The sequence below is a fragment of the Pholis gunnellus genome (genome assembly GCF_910591455.1).
Source record: "Pholis gunnellus genome assembly, chromosome: 17".
Taxonomy (NCBI): domain Eukaryota; kingdom Metazoa; phylum Chordata; class Actinopteri; order Perciformes; family Pholidae; genus Pholis; species Pholis gunnellus.
In genome coordinates, this window is record NC_136544.1 from 13739750 (window position 1) to 13755615 (window position 15866).

A 15866-nucleotide genomic window follows, 5' to 3' on the forward strand; every position below is an offset into this window, starting at 1 on the left:
ACGGTCACCTGTGTCCCTTCAGGTCACTTCCCTGCCGCTACTGTTCTAAGATAGAAACACATGATGTAATCACTAGACCCATAGATGTGACGTCAGATCACCCCACTCGGCTCCTGAGCATCCCATTGGTCGATCTGCCTGGTTCTACAGGAGGAGCTGCTGCTTCGAGTCAAACAAACTTGTCTGTCATCAGCTCACGCCCCCTCGGCTCTCATTGGCTGTTGGGGGCAAACCCATAATAAACACATCCATGCTGTTTCCCTCACAATACACAGTTTAGTGAAACATATGCCTGATATTAATGCGTATGTACAGAACTGGGATGAATAGCACGGGTTGATTTATTATATATAAAACACATTACATTTATACGCCGCAGATAATCCTTTTGTAATCCTTTTAAATTAAATTAAATAGGTGTTTTGAAGCCAATACACCAGTTCGTTGAGCACATTAATAGTCATGTTTCCATGTACGTTGTTGTATTATAAAATGATGGCACATGCTCCATATTTTGTCAATTCTTCAGTCAAATAATCAAAACAACCCTGAGAAACAGGGTACGTGGGAATCCAGGACAAAGGCGGTGATTGGTCGGCGAGCCTGTCAATCACCGTCGACTGGGTGGGTTCGCCGTAAGCACGTTAGTACTGAATGAGCTCCAGTGTTTGGCTTGGGTTAACAAGTTTCCCTGGACCATCATGGGGGTAGGAGTGAGTGGTTAGTTTGACACATCAATACAAAGTTGCAGCTCGGGATCTGACGCTTTTGGCAAATGTAGGGACGCGAGAAGTTTCCCCATTTTTTCGTCTCTGAGCGACTCCACAGCCAGTCAAGTGTACATCGGAGAGCCCAGACACAACAGTAAAGATGAACAGCCTGTCTTTTGACGATCCTTCGTTGGATAATCTGGACCCAACGTTGTCGCTAAATGACCCCAGCGAGATTGACACGGCCCTCTTAAGCGACATTGATGGTAAGACAATATAACATTGTGTGTTAGCTCATCCAGTTACGTTTTAACATGAGCTAAACTGCATCAACACTGGTTGTAGCTTAACGCCAACGTTGCCTCCTGTATGCCATGTGTTTAGTTTGACTTGCCTCCTGTGTTTCGCATCTAATGTTCAGTCTAAAATACTTATTTATGCCAACATTAAGCACCACCGGTGACCAGTTTAAAGGGCTTCAGCTCACGTCGTAACGTTAGCTTAAGAGTAGCTAGCTAACGTTAACCGTTAACCGTTTGACTCGCTAGTATTCTACGTTAGCTGAGGTTGATAACAGGCGGTCTTGTCTACGGAGTCGTGTCTTGCACACACTATTCAGAACTCGCCATCATAATCTTTTTTCGTACTAACCGATTAATAGTGCGTGCTAGTTAAGCTAGTAGGTTATGTTAAGCTAGTAGGGTAGGCTAACGTGAGTGTGCCCCGCCCCCAGCCTGCTCCACAGACACAGGTTACTGTCGTTCATTCCTCAGTTGACCGACTTAACAAATATATATTTATTTATGTCAACAAATAAATAACATATGCTATTTATATTACTATATGCGCTATTGCCTTTTTTTCTTATGTTTTTTGTAAACACGTTCTTGTTTACGTTTGCAGTAACGTTAAAATGTAAAACAGCGTGTGCCTATTAAGCTAAATACTGGCATAGCAATCCAAATGTGTATGTTTGTGTTATGGTGACATTATCATCACCGGTTTAATGTAATGTATATGGAGTAAATAAAACATTATTTTATTATACATATATGAGGAGTGTACTATTTTCATTTCCCCACAAAGACTTTAATAGCTAATGTGTATACTATTTTCATGATAATGGTCAAAGGATATTAGTGCAAAGCACCACTGCGTAATGCGCATCCTGCAGACGTGCTCGCGTCTTCCCAAATGTGACCGACAGTAACCCTCAGTGGTGCTGCTCGATGGTAACCTCGCGCGGAGCCACAGACCGCGCGCTCACTCTCTTCCCTGTCTTGGGCTGATCGGCATAGCAAGTCTCTGAGACGCGCTCTGATTGGCCAAGAGCGATCACCTCATACAAAACACTGGACTATAAAAGCAGGCTGCTGCGTTTCCACTGCAGACACAACATGCACTCAAGAGTGTCCGGGTTTGTTTTTGCGATGTAGCCTGTCTGAGCTTCATCAGGTCAAATTAGAGACTAAAAATATACTAAAAATAAGAGCAGGATATATGTATATTAGAGTACCCTGAATACACTTTGAACATGATATTTTTCTTATAGTTATAAAAGCATTTCCCATTAAACATCAGCAGTTTGTATGTGAAAAAAGATAATGTTCAGACATGTTCATGCTAAAGAGACCATAATCAAATTAGTTTTACAACTCTTTCATACTTTTGTCGAGCAATGCAGTACATTTGACAAGTTTCCTGCTCGTCTTTTGCAATACTTTGTATGTCAACACACATTCTGAATAGGATTCAGTTATTTATCCATTCATATCAAATGTAGGTTATGATTGAACCCTGGTCCTAATTCATGATATATTTGATTGAGTATGAATAGCAACCAAAATGTTTTCAAGGTAAACACTTCCTTTATTTGATTCAAGCTGCCCCAGCTGTCATTTTTCTTAATCAAACTATTTGGTGGTTCTCTTAACACATGGTTATTTTTTTTTTAGCAATGCACTATTTACATTTCTTTTGAATGTTTTTTACTTTTTTGTATTAGAGTTTTGCATTCTGGCATTGGCATGGTCTTGGGCGAAATGGTGCATTCTTATCCTACGCTGCACTGCAATACAAGTTTTGTTAGATGTACTGTACTTCTTTCATCCACAGTGATTGTTTGAAGCATAACTATTGTATTCTTTAGCTCATTTTTGTGGGCTCTCTCTGATTGGTTATATCATAAACAACATACATGTGGGTTAATGAATGGTTAACCAGCAGCGTAGATGGAAATGAAGGAGATCTAGTTTACGACTGAGGAGATGTTTTCAGTACTCAATAAACCAAACTGACATTCATGTTTCTGTACAAATGTCTTATCAATTTTAAACGGGCTCCAATTGCAGATTTCCCGTGTCTGTGCACCAGAGTTCTCTTGGATGATTCTGATATATATTTCTACTTTTTCAGTAGCAGTGACGGTGCTTCTGATTTCTCTCCCTCTTCAGACATGCTACAGCTCATCAGCAACCAGGACATGGAGTTTGGAGGACTGTTTGATAACCCTCCATACACAGGGCCTCCTCCCACCCAGGAGCCTCCTGGTTTGTCCCAGTCCATCACCACACCTCTAGCTCCAGCTCCAACCACCACCACCACCACACCTCCACCTCCGTCGTCCTCTTCCATCCTAAGCAGTAGCCCACACCTGGATGCACTCCTGGGCCCTCCCATCACCCGTAGCTCCTCCACCCCAGACAAGGCCTTCCAGCCTCCCACCTTCCAGCAGTCCCCTCTGGCCCAGGTTCCCAGCTCCACACAGAGGCAGCAGCCAGCCTCCCCGCCGCAGGCTCAGAGCCTCAGACAGCCCCAGGTGGAGCAGCCCCAACCCATTCTCAGCCCGCCTGCCCCGGCCCGGGCAGCTTCACCTCACGGCTCACCCGCACCAAACCCACCTTTCAGCTCCACAGCCCAGGTCCTCTTCACCTCGCCTGCACCCCAGCCTCTGCCTCAACCCCAGGCGCAGGCACCACTTCAGATCCAGGTGCAGTCTCAACAGGTCCGGGCCACCTACTGCAACCAGAACAGCTACACAAGTAAGCGCTCTTTGATGGCGATGAGGGTTTATTCTATTGCTTATTAGTACAGGATATCTACAGGTCCTTGAGGTTTTTTATTTTAGCCAACAGGAGCTATATTGTTTGGTTTTGAAGCACAGGACACGCAAACCAACCCACGAACCCAAAGCACTATCTCACGACCGTACAATCACTGAACTTACCCCAGTGCAGCCACAGTGCCCAGCAAGGTGGCTCTTCATGTGTATTGCATTCACCGAGCTAGGACACGAGGTTATTCAACCTCAGCTGAACTCGGATCCCAGTCCAAGTCTATCAGACTTTGCTCAACGGCATGAGAGCCTGTGAGCTAAGTGAAAATGCTCTGTTTGGGCAACACCTATTGTATATGTACATAGTGCGGCATATCTGAAGTAGCCATGTTGACATTAACACCTGATTGTGTCTGGTATTAGTTTAGTTAATATGGACATCGCAGTAGCTTAACATAAATGTATGCACAGGCACCATATGCACTGTGTTTAGTGTCTGTAGCAAAACGCTAATTTACAACCGTGGGAGAAAAGTAGTAAAAAAAACGTTGCTTCTTGGATGCAATAAATGTTTATTACTCCTGTAAAACTCCCGATCCTGGTACTGACAGGTGGTTGCGAGGTGGTCGGAGGTGACACACTGAACGTTGCTATCACTTATCTCCAGTGAGATTGTATTTCACCTATTGGCCTACAGACCCATAGACAAAGGCTTGCACAGTGTCAGTGTTGCATTAATAACAATAATTACCAATAATAAGTTTAAACCAATACCACAACATTGTTCACAAGCAGTGAAAAGAACACTGGTCCTATTTCACTTTGCTTTTTAAAGCTTATATTGGCTGATACCATATACTGTTACAATGTATTGGTTAATCTATAATTTCTTCTTTTATAATATTCAACTCCAAAATTGCAGTCGAGATTTGTTGTTTTGACTGCTCGAGTCCCGAAATGTTCAAATGATTTGTGTATCAAGGATACAGGGGTATTGTTTTGTTGCTGCAATAATTAGGTGAAAGCAATTTAGCAGTTGCTTCATGCTCTGTATTACTTTAGTGTGCAGTTGCTTTAAAAGCAGGTAATGAGGTGGAGAAAAATCTTTTGCTCAACTATTTTCCAGCTGTCAGTCCCAGCAGCGTGAGCCAACCCACCGCCACCATCTTGTCATCCTCACCTCCAAGCGTTCAGCCAGTGACCATCCAGGCTCAGCTCCAAGGCCTGACCACCACGTCGACGAGTCCCTCGGTTCAAAGCATCGCACCCCACGTGCAGCATGTACCCGTGAGTACCTAAACGTACTTGTACATACAAGACGCATGCAGTGTGTACTCGTTGTATAAATGTATATCTTTACTGTACTTGTGTACTTCTCTTCGCAGTTGTTGCTGCAACCCCAGTTCATCAAGGCGGAGTCTCTGTTGCTGACCACTCTGAAGCACGACCCCTGCATTGTCACTACCATGTCCTCCGCATCCCTGGCCACCACCACCCCAGTACAGAGCGCTTCACTGCAGGTAGGCACGTCATGTGCAACACAATGCTGAGCTCAAACGATGAGCAAATATGAGCATTCCTTAGGTAACTGTCTTCCTTTTTTCTTTCTTCTGGCTACCTATTCTACCTCTTTAGGCCTTTATGGGCGGTGGCACCATCCTGACCACGATGCCGCTCATGATGGACACTGATAAGCTGCCTATCAACCGCATCGCCATCAGCGGTAAGCCGTTCGGCCAGCCGCACAAGGGAGAGAAGCGCACGGCCCACAACGCCATCGAGAAGCGCTACCGCTCCTCCATTAATGACAAAATCCTGGAGCTCAAAGATCTGGTGGCTGGTTCTGAGGCCAAGGTAGGAAAGAGTTTCATTTAAATACATTGCGAGAAAAATCTGGCAATCTGCAACATTGAGAAGAGGATGAAGCTAATGTTTTATATTTTTCCTTGTAGCTCAACAAGTCTGCAGTGCTGAGGAAAGCCCTCGACTACATCCGTTACCTGCAGCAGACCAACCAGAAGCTCAAACAGGAGAACATGGCTTTTAAAATGGCAGCCCAGAAAAACAGTACGTGCTTAAAAAAACCCCCATCTTTGTTATTCCATAACAGCTTCTCTGCAATTTCTTTTCTTTTCATTGAAAGCAAGTCATTCAATTGACCTTTTGTGATGAGGTCTATTGATAGCTACGGTTATCCTGAAATGATCGAAGTGAAATTGAAGGCTGAAGATGTCTTTACTTTTGTACCACTGATTGACCTCCTAGCGCCTCTCTTCGTCTTTCCTTTTTTCTTTCTCCAGAGTCTCTCAAGGACCTGGTTGCCATGGAGGTGGATGCGCCGGCTGATGTGAAGAACGAGCTGCCGACCCCGCCGGCTTCAGACGTGGGCTCCCCCACCTCCTTCTCCCACTGTGGCAGTGACTCAGAGCCTGACAGTCCAATGGGGGAGGACACTAAGGTATGCATGATTTAAAAATAGTATCTAGCATTTGTGTCCGTAACAGATCAAATCCTCAGTCAACCAGCACCGTTCTTCATCCGAATGAAGTATGCAGCCACTGTCTGCGTCTCCACCTTTGTCACATTAGCCGTATCTCTGTGGTCTCTTTTTATTTAGCAGCCGAGTGTGGCCGCGCTAGACGGACCGGCGGCAGGAAGCAGTGCCGGCGGCATGTTGGACCGCTCCCGCATGGCTTTGTGCACCTTCACCTTCCTCTTCCTCTCCCTCAACCCTCTGGCCGCCCTGCTCTGCTCGTCCGGCAGCAGTTCAGCCGGAAGCGCAGCAGCCTCCGCCACCCATCACGCAGGACGGAGCGTCCTGGGTGTGGATATCGCAGGTAACGTGTAGCCACTTTCGGTAGGAGTGTCACAGAAATGAGCTGGTTTTGAAATTGTGTAAGAATCTGATTTCGTGGAATGTATTACGATGATGAATTAAATGTGTTTTCTGTAGCGGACTCGTGGGGCTGGATGGACTGGATGCTGCCAACTATACTGGTGTGGCTACTGAACGGTATTCTGGTGTCAGGGGTTCTGATCCGTCTGTTGGTGTATGGAGAGCCTGTAACCAGACCCCACTCTGGATCTTCTGTCTTGTTCTGGAGGCACCGCAAGCAGGCTGATCTGGACCTAGCTAGAGTATGTATAGATATAAGATCTGTGTCCCTATATCTTTTTTTTTTTATACCTTTTTTCCGTTCTTCTTCATCATCATCATCCCTGATCTCTTTCCCCCTCCCCCAGGGAGATTTTGCCCAGGCCAGTCAGAACCTGTGGACCTGTCTGAAGGCTCTTGGTCGTCCCTTACCCATCTCTCAGTTGGACCTGGGCTGTGCTGCACTATGGTCCCTGCTACGGTTCTGCCTCCAGCGCCTCTGGGTGGGCCGCTGGCTGGCTGCCAGGGCTGGAGGGCTGCGATCGGACCGCCCCCTGAAGGACGACGCCTGCAAAAGCAGCCGCGACGCCGCCCTGGTTTACCACCGCCTGCACCAGCTACACATGACGGGTCAGTTGGTGGCGAAAAAAACTGTTTCTAAATAAATCAGTGTAAGACTGCAGCGTGGCATATTGAAGTGACAGAATCCCAGTCGATTAAAGAGGAACTTTTTTCTCTGTAAAGCAATATTTTCTTGTCTCATATCTGTGCATACAGGTAAGCTGAATGGTAGCCACCTGTCAGCAGTGCACATGGCTCTAAGTGCGGTGAACCTGGCAGAGTGTGCTGGCTCCTGTCTGCCTGTAGCCAGTCTGGCTGAGGTCTACGTCTCTGCAGCTCTCCGGGTCAAAGCCAGCATGCCCAGGATCCTTCATTTCACCTCCGTAAGTCCCCCATTTATATTGTGCAAATGCAATATTTTATTTTAATTGTTGTTGAGTGACGCTGAAGTACTTGCACATTATCCTGTTAGAAACATAGTTGTTAATGACCCCGGGACTTGATTCTGTCCACTTTCGACTTATTTAAGACGTGAGAGTGAAGAACTTATCTTAACTTTTTTTTTACTCCGATAGCGAGTGTTCCTGAGCAGCGCCCGCCAGGCGTGCCTGTCTTCCAGTGGCAGTGTGCCTCCAGCTATGCAGTGGCTGTGTCACCCACTAGGTCACCGCTTCTTCGTGGATGGGGATTGGGCTATTCGCAGCACTCCTAAAGAAAGCATCTACAGCCAGGCTGGCAATACTGGTCAGTGCAGACGAAACGTAGCACAACACGCCATGTGGCCCAAAACCCCTGTGTGTGTGGTAGATGCACATTGAGAGGCAGTAGTATGTTAATGGTCTGTTAATGGTCCTCTTACAGTGGATCCGCTGGCCCAGGTGACTCAGGCATTCAGGGAGCATCTCCTGGAGAAGGCTCTGTACTGTGTGGCCCAGCCTCACGAAGAGAAAAGCTGCAGCCAGGGAGAGGGGTGAGGGGAACAAAACACACTTCCAAAATGAACTGTTTGATACTGCTCACCCCGCTGGAATTTGTCTAACGACAAACGGATTGATTTGAAAATGTCATTGTGTGTTGATGTGGCGGCAAAGTAACCGTTCAGTGGGTGTCTCTCCTCAGGGAGTATGCTGATGCCCTGGAGTACCTCCAGCTGTTGATTAGTGCATCAGATGCAGCTGGTGCCACCTCCCAGTCCTTTGCTATTGGCTCCAACATGGCCACCGTGACAGGTACGTTGTCCTTTCTGTCACCAACTCATTTCTTTGTCTGAGAAGAAAGAAACCAACCACTGTAAAGACACTTTATCTTGAACATTAGGGAAAACTCGAGGCACTTTTTTTAATGATAGAACATCAAAAGCATTAATGCCAATTAAAGGCAGCAGTTTTTGAACCCTACGCCAATAGCAGCTTCTACGTCAACACATTCAAATGTAGGTTTGGGCTCCTTACTTTATTACTAGGTTTCTTTTGAGAGAATTGCCTTCGCCTTCTCCCGCATCATTCAGTCACCTGCCCTCGACTCTTTGATTTCCTCAATGTGAAGCACTGAGATAAAGTTCCATTTTTTATACTTTTGAGATTGGGTGGCTTGATTTCCACTGGGTTGACTTTCACCCTCCCACCACTTTCCTTTTGTCCTCACTGATCACAGATCTGAGCGAAAGGGGTTTAGGTGAAAGGGAGGCATCCACTAGATTGCTTCATCTATCTTCAGCGCTGTCAAATCGGTGATCACCTTGAGAGGAGGGAGGGAGGGAGGGAGGGAGACTGTGCGGGGATTTTAATAAGAGACTTTTCTTGGCAGAGCCTCAGGTTGCTCACAGTATTAGAAGTGTGTGTATGTGTGTGTGTGTGTGTGTGTGTGTGTGTGTGTGTGTGTGTGTGTGTGTGTGTGTGTGTGTGTGTGTGTGTGTGTGTGTGTGTGTGTGTGTGTGTGTGTGTGTGTGTGTGTGTGTGTGTGTGTGTGTGTGTGTTGCCCAACGTTAAATGGAGTAGTTTTCCCTCATGGGGGAGTCGTCAAAATGGCTGCTGTCTCTCAGCATGTTGCGACTATGCCAGAGGGGAGAAACGGATTGATTCAGAGGTCAAAATACTGACAACAGCTGTGTGTGTGTGTCAGTGTGTACACTCTCATGCATGTGAAAGTGGGCAGTGGGGGATTCAAATATTTGCATGTTTGTTTGTCTGCGGGTGTCTCGCCTTTGACTGTTTTTGTTCCAACTTCCAGGCTGTGACCCTCACTCCAAGTGGTGGTCCTCCGTCACTGTGGTGATCATCAACTGGCTCCAAGGAGATGACGCCGCGGCCGAGAGACTGTATCCGACTGTCGAGCACCTGCCCCGCAGTCTGCAGAACGCAGAGTAAGTTGGACAGACACACACACACACACACTGGAACATCTGCAGTCAGACTAAGACTGTCTCATAACCTTTTGTCTGCAGAGGACAGACACACATTTCCACTTCTTTAACCTGTGTCCTCTGTCTCTTTTTTTCCCGCCCTCGCTCTGTCAGGAGTCTTCTGCCCAAGACGTGTCTGAACACATTCAGGGCTGTGCGGGCTCTGCTGTCCAAGCCAGAAAACTGCCAGCTGAGTCTGAGCTACAGCGACAAGGCCAGCGCCCTGCTTCGAGACAGCCTCAACCTGGGACCACACTGCCACAGCTCCAGTTTAGACAAGGTACACACACACAGACACAAGAACTTGCAGATTTGTGCGCATTAAAGTCAAGTTTTGTGAGAGCGACAGCATCTGCATTAAAAATTTGAAAAGATTGCGTACGCACAAATGCACACAGTGACAGATGTTCTCACACATGTGCGTGTATGGAATAGTAAACACAGTAAATTGCCCCACACACACACACACACTTTACCACAGACTGTGAATCCCCCTGTAGCAGTTCCTCTCTGTGATACAGCGGTGTCCTACCCTCTGGCGTTCAGCAGATGGTGATGCTGGTGGATAGGTAGCCTCACAGTGTGTGCATGTCTACGGCCAGAGCTGTGGTGCATTGTAGTTGCATTGCATGTGTGTCTCAGCCGAGTGCAATGTTCCTGCAGTGCAACACAGAGCTGGGCCACTAACAGCAGAACACACACACACACACACACATGGATTGAGTAGAGCTCTGTTGTAGTTGGTGCTGGGTAATATCTCTGTATGTTAATTTGTTTGCTATCATTCTAATCACTGAATGTTTGTTTTTATTAATGACACATAGACTTACTGTGTAACACTATGATGTAATTACCCAGTCAGATTTCACCAAGGAATATGTGAGAATGGCAGCTGAAGTTTGATGTAGAACAAACCCTTTTTCTTTCTCATCTTGTGTATTTCTCTCTCTCTCTAGGTTGTCCAGTTGCTCTTGTGTGATCTCCTGTTGGTGATGAGAACCAATGTGTGGCGCCTGCAGCAGCAGGGGGCCGGTCCTGCTGGGTCAGGGCCGGTGGGTACCAGTGGCCCGGTGGGGGTCCACCAGGCGTCCCCACCGGAGCTCCAAGGCTTTCAGCAAGACCTCAGTTCCCTACGCAAGCTGGCACATAGCTTCAGGCCTGCGATGCGAAGGGTACGTACAACAGTACTATTAATCCCTACGGTTTAGTTGTTTAGCTCATCCAAGTTTTGGGGCTTTCATTGTTTTGCTTACGTACATTCAATCCTGTTCTCTAATCTTATTTCCTCTCAGTCTTAACACACAAACAGACGTCCAGGTCAAAGTCATTGACAGACACTCTGGGGATGATTAAAACAAGATGAACACACCTAAGCAGCTCTTGTATTTGTCTGTTTACATTGTCAGGCATTTAAAACCATGACTCATCAAAACAATCCTCACTTGGAGGAGATCGACTCACAGGCATCAAGACAGATTATTTCGTGCAGCACATTACCTGGAAGGGTCAGACACAAGGGCAACACATTAAGGGAAGCACATAGCATATATACATCCATACTTTTTGTGCACATAATTGCAGGCAGTCCATGATACAATTATCTGTTGCAACACACATGCATATATACGCACAGACACACACACAGACACACACACACACACACACACAGACACCCCTGAGGCAAGTGTTTAGCAGCGTTGTTCGCAAGGCTTCAAAGTCTCTCTGAGGTGGAGCTGAATGTTATGTATGAGTCATCACCCCTCCTTCTCCTCCTCGTCTTCCTCCTCATTACTCTTCCCTCCATCTCTTTCCAGTTGTTCCTTCATGAAGCTACAGCCAGGCTGATGGCGGGAGCCAGTCCCACCCGCACGCATCAGCTCCTGGATCGCTCGCTGCGACGCAGGGCAACGCCCGGAGCCAAGACAGGTGTGTTTGGACGCACTTATGTTGATTTTTGTATTTATTTATTTATTTATTACAAGTAATTCTGTCTGCAGGCAGAATGGTTTGATAAGCTCTTTGCTTTTTGTTATTTTGGAATTTCTGTTTATTTTTATTTTTATAGAGCAAACCATAATTTCCTCAGTTGTGATATTTTCTAGTAATTGTCGTATTTTGCTGTTAATGCTTTACCTATTAAACCTAATGGATGTGGCTACATCGTTTCTCACTGATGAGATGAGTTTATGTTTTCCGTGTCTGTTGTTTCTTCTCTAGGTATTGTAGGCAGTACGAGAGGCTCTTATAACATAATCATAACCGTTGTTTTTATGAGTTAGATTAGCCGGGTATCATGCTATAATCCGGTAGCTTTAAAGTAAATTTCCAATTCACAGAGAAACTTCAACTGTGGATTCTGCATCATGCTTTAGAAGTGTGTTTTCTTGCAACTTTTAAAATAGAAGTTGTAGAGAGCTGAGAGACACCGAATGGCTGTAATCAGTAGCTCTAATCGGCTTCTCATTTGTTTTGCCCAATTGTTCTCAACACTTAATCCCATCGGTAATTAAATAAGAAGCCGCTGCAGTCTGATAGGCCGTGGCTGGCCGAGGACATCGCAAAGCTTACCCGAAATACCGCGCTAATGACATTATTTGTGTATTTTGTGTGTGCAGAGGAGTGCGAGACGCGGCCCGGCCAGCGGGAGCAGGCAGAGGCCGTGATGTTGGCGTGCCGCTACCTTCCCCCCTCCTTTCTGTCGGCTCCCGGCCAAAGGGTGGGCATGCTGGCGGACGCAGCCCGCACCCTGGAGAAGCTGGGAGACAAGAGGACCCTCCACGACTGCCAGCAAATGATCATCAAGCTGGGCAGCGGCACCACCGTCACCAACAGCTAGAGGGAAGGAAGGACGGTGGGGAGGGGTTGCTGAGAGACGTGCATTGACACTGTATATAAAGACATCTCTGAAATACACAAACACACAGAAAAGAAATCCCCACAGAGACGCTACCAGACCACTCTCTGGCTTTCTAAACTATCCAGATTCATATCAAACTAAAATCATTTTCTCTATGGACTGTCCATCAGGAAGCACTTGTTGAGTTCACATTCTTGTTGCAATGGATTATTACAAGAATAAAGGAAGCGTACTTAGCCAATCCCCTTGAGAGACTGCGTTGCAGTGCCACAGTTTAACCACAGAGAGGAGCCATCACGTCCTCTTAGTGTGTGTGTGTGTGTGTGTGTGTGTGTGTGTGTGTGTGTGTGTGTGTGTGTGTGTGTGTGTGTGTGTGTGTGTGTGTGTGTGTGTGTGTGTGTGTGTGTGTGTGTGTGTGTGTGTGTGTGTGTGTGTGTGTGTGTGTGTGTGTGTGTGTGTGTGTGTGGCATGACAGAGAGATACTTGCCCTGCACTTATTCAGTATAGTCCCACCCACGATATTTTTGACATGGATGCACCTTTTACGGCACGAGTGCTCAGTGGGTTGGAGCGGCGGTCTCCCCTGATTGGCTGCAGAGTGAGCGGGGGGGGGGGGGTCTCTTGTTCGTGGGAGGAAAAGGACCGAACTGTGATCGGTCCGACCGTGGGCCTGTTCAGTGTGACGCCGCTCCGCAGGTTGTTCAAATAGTGTTAAAAGTATGAATCATGTTTTTACCGGCGATAATCTGAGGAGAGGTGACCCCCTGAACAAGCTCCGTGTTCTCCATCTGCACTAGCCCTGCGCGGCTGATTTCAATGAGATAAGTAATAATATGGCTTTATGAAGTTATTTTCATATAGAGGTCATTTTTTTTGTTTTGCAGTGTACATATTTTAAAATGTATTTATAATCTGTATGACATTTTGATTAAGCAGTATTTTGCATAAGCAGAGTGATAAATGCTTATTTTCTTCTTCTAAAACCTGTTTTCTTTGGTAGCTTTTGAACGGGCCCAAATCATACGGTTACTGTACTGTGACGGTGAAAATGGAGACGGTATCATGTTATTTGTGTCACGTCGTCTGACTCAATTGACCTTTTGCACTGTTGCACACGTATGCAACTATGATATCAAAATGATTTGGCAGACAACTGGAACTATCACGTTAACCTTTGGCACTTTTGCAACAAGTTCCATGATGCAGACAATTTCAAAAATAATTCATTTTCTTTTTTTTCCCAAAGAGGGCCTGTGGTGAATCTTCTGGTTTTCCTTTGTAGCTCCAACATAAAGAGCAATACTTGCTCCGTCAGTCATTATGGCTTCATGCTCCTAGAGAACCATCGATTGTTGATTTTTAGAGATGTAAAATAAAATCAAAGAACTTTGGCATGTGTTGGTGTCCCAGAACCAGTGTGTTTTTTTTTTATAGTGTGTCACTAATGTGAAAGACTGAAAGATTGAGATGAATGAGACGCAACCGTGTCTAAAGGTGTTATTCATGTGTGCTGTAACTGGCATATTTATATCTCTCGTTCTTTGGTTTCATCCTTTTATGATGTAAATATTAAAGCATTTTGTAAAGAAGACTATAATGTTTCCTGTGGTGCTTTCCATTTGAATGGTAAATGGTTTAATACCTCTTGATGATGATGATAAAGGTAATAATTACAAGTCTCCCTCCACTAAACTCAGATTTATGCAAGTAGGTCATGTGGTTACATGTGAAATGGGATTAAACTTTTGAAAAGTTTTTTTTTCAAAAGAATAAATGAATGATTAATGATAATTCTGTAATTTATCTCGAACAGTGTTTTTTGTAAGCAAAGGCCAACGTTAATTGTTATCCGTCATAGTTGCTCTTCGGTGCGTTTCATGTTTCTAATTTGAATACTTAACATTGTATTAATATGAAACTGGAATCTTTGAAATATGACTATAATGATGGGATGTGATGATGTGGCTTTGATAATGGAAATTTGATTTTTTTTTTTTACTAATCGTCCCTTTTTCCAAAAAAAATAGGCCGGTCCAAATTGTGTCTCCGTGTGTGTTAATGTCAGTGCACGTTCAGTAAAGACAAAAAGAGCAGGCATTGGTCATAGCAGCATTGAAAGGTGCTGGTATATTTAACATTGGCGTTACAAAAAACATTTCAAACAAAGTGATGCTGTGTCATCGATTCCAAACAAATAGACATGAAAATCAATAAAACGGCATGCTCCAACTTATGACAAGTGACATTCCCAAAAAAGGTCTTCATTTTTTTTCATCAATGGATTCTTTTAATAACATTTTATAAGCAATAACATATTCCATTTTATAGAAAATAAACATCTCTAGGAAATACTATACACAATTATATTAGTACATCACATCTTACATTTAAACTGCATCAAATACTTATATACACCATTAAATAATGAGCTTCATAAAAGGGAACGTTTGGTGTGGCGTTTTTGCACTTTCTTTTATGCTCTAATACTTAAATATGTCTCCTTTTTGATATGACCAGTATTTAAACTGACACCCTGTACGGGGCATTGTTACATAGCGTGGAAGAGCGAAAGAGGCTACATTTGAGATACACGAACAGACTGGTGTGTTGTGAAATCTGTATTGAATGTATATCTTTCTGCGTTGCTGTGGTAGGTGAAATAATGGTACATCATGGCAATGTTTAACAGTAATACTTCTGAACTGTACATAGATGTGAGGTGAGATGACCTGACCCCCGGTTGGACCCTTGGAGCCCTGATCTGCAACCTGTCGGGTGGTGATGGCGGCGTCTTCTGTACATATTGAATGTGCACACAGTTGAAATGGAGTAACACTCTGAAACAGAGTTTTTTTTTTTTTGTCCTTTTTAAAGTTTTTCTTTTTTAATTTCTGAATTACAACAAAGCCTGACATATACCAAGGGTGACGCAATGATGTCGTATAGTCATAATGCACATCAAAATACATCTCCGAAGATAAGAGCGTTATATTAAAATACTGCGTCCATTTTTTTCTTAACTCTTCAATATCAGAATATTTAGAACCTGTAAAGCACGTCATCATGTACAGTTTCCTTTTTTTGTTTCATTTTGTCTCTTGTTTTAAACACAAACGCACACATTGAGATAGTACATCCAGTGGTTGGCTGCTGCTTTTTTGATGCAATGACATCATGAATTAGAGATGAGCTTCTTCACTCGCACAGACACATGAGGCACAAACACACTGATGATGTGGCTGCAGAATGACATTGTGGTTATCACACATGCACGCACGCGCATACACACCTCTTGGCCCACAGACAAGGTGGCCAGAGGGATGCTCCCGTCCAATCAGTGTCCGCCAGGTGTCTGAATATGATAGCAACCCATCCGAAGGCAGAACACACGCACACACGCACATTCC

General features: G+C 45.0%; 1 protein-coding gene across 1 annotated transcript; it reads left to right on the forward strand.

The window, feature by feature from the left end:
* The first annotated feature begins 707 nt into the window (after nt 1-707).
* Nucleotides 708-14048, forward strand: srebf1 (sterol regulatory element binding transcription factor 1). The gene is made up of 19 exons (XM_079178433.1): nt 708-976; nt 3164-3751; nt 4892-5052; nt 5151-5285; nt 5401-5619; nt 5718-5832; nt 6066-6223; nt 6383-6602; nt 6719-6903; nt 7009-7270; nt 7418-7584; nt 7777-7945; nt 8063-8171; nt 8321-8430; nt 9431-9563; nt 9717-9882; nt 10559-10774; nt 11417-11528; nt 12218-14048. Exons 1-19 carry the CDS (start codon nt 871-873, stop codon nt 12436-12438), a joined length of 3552 nt encoding a protein of 1183 aa, XP_079034559.1. The 5' UTR covers nt 708-870; the 3' UTR covers nt 12439-14048.
* The last annotated feature ends 1818 nt before the right edge of the window (nt 14049-15866 follow it).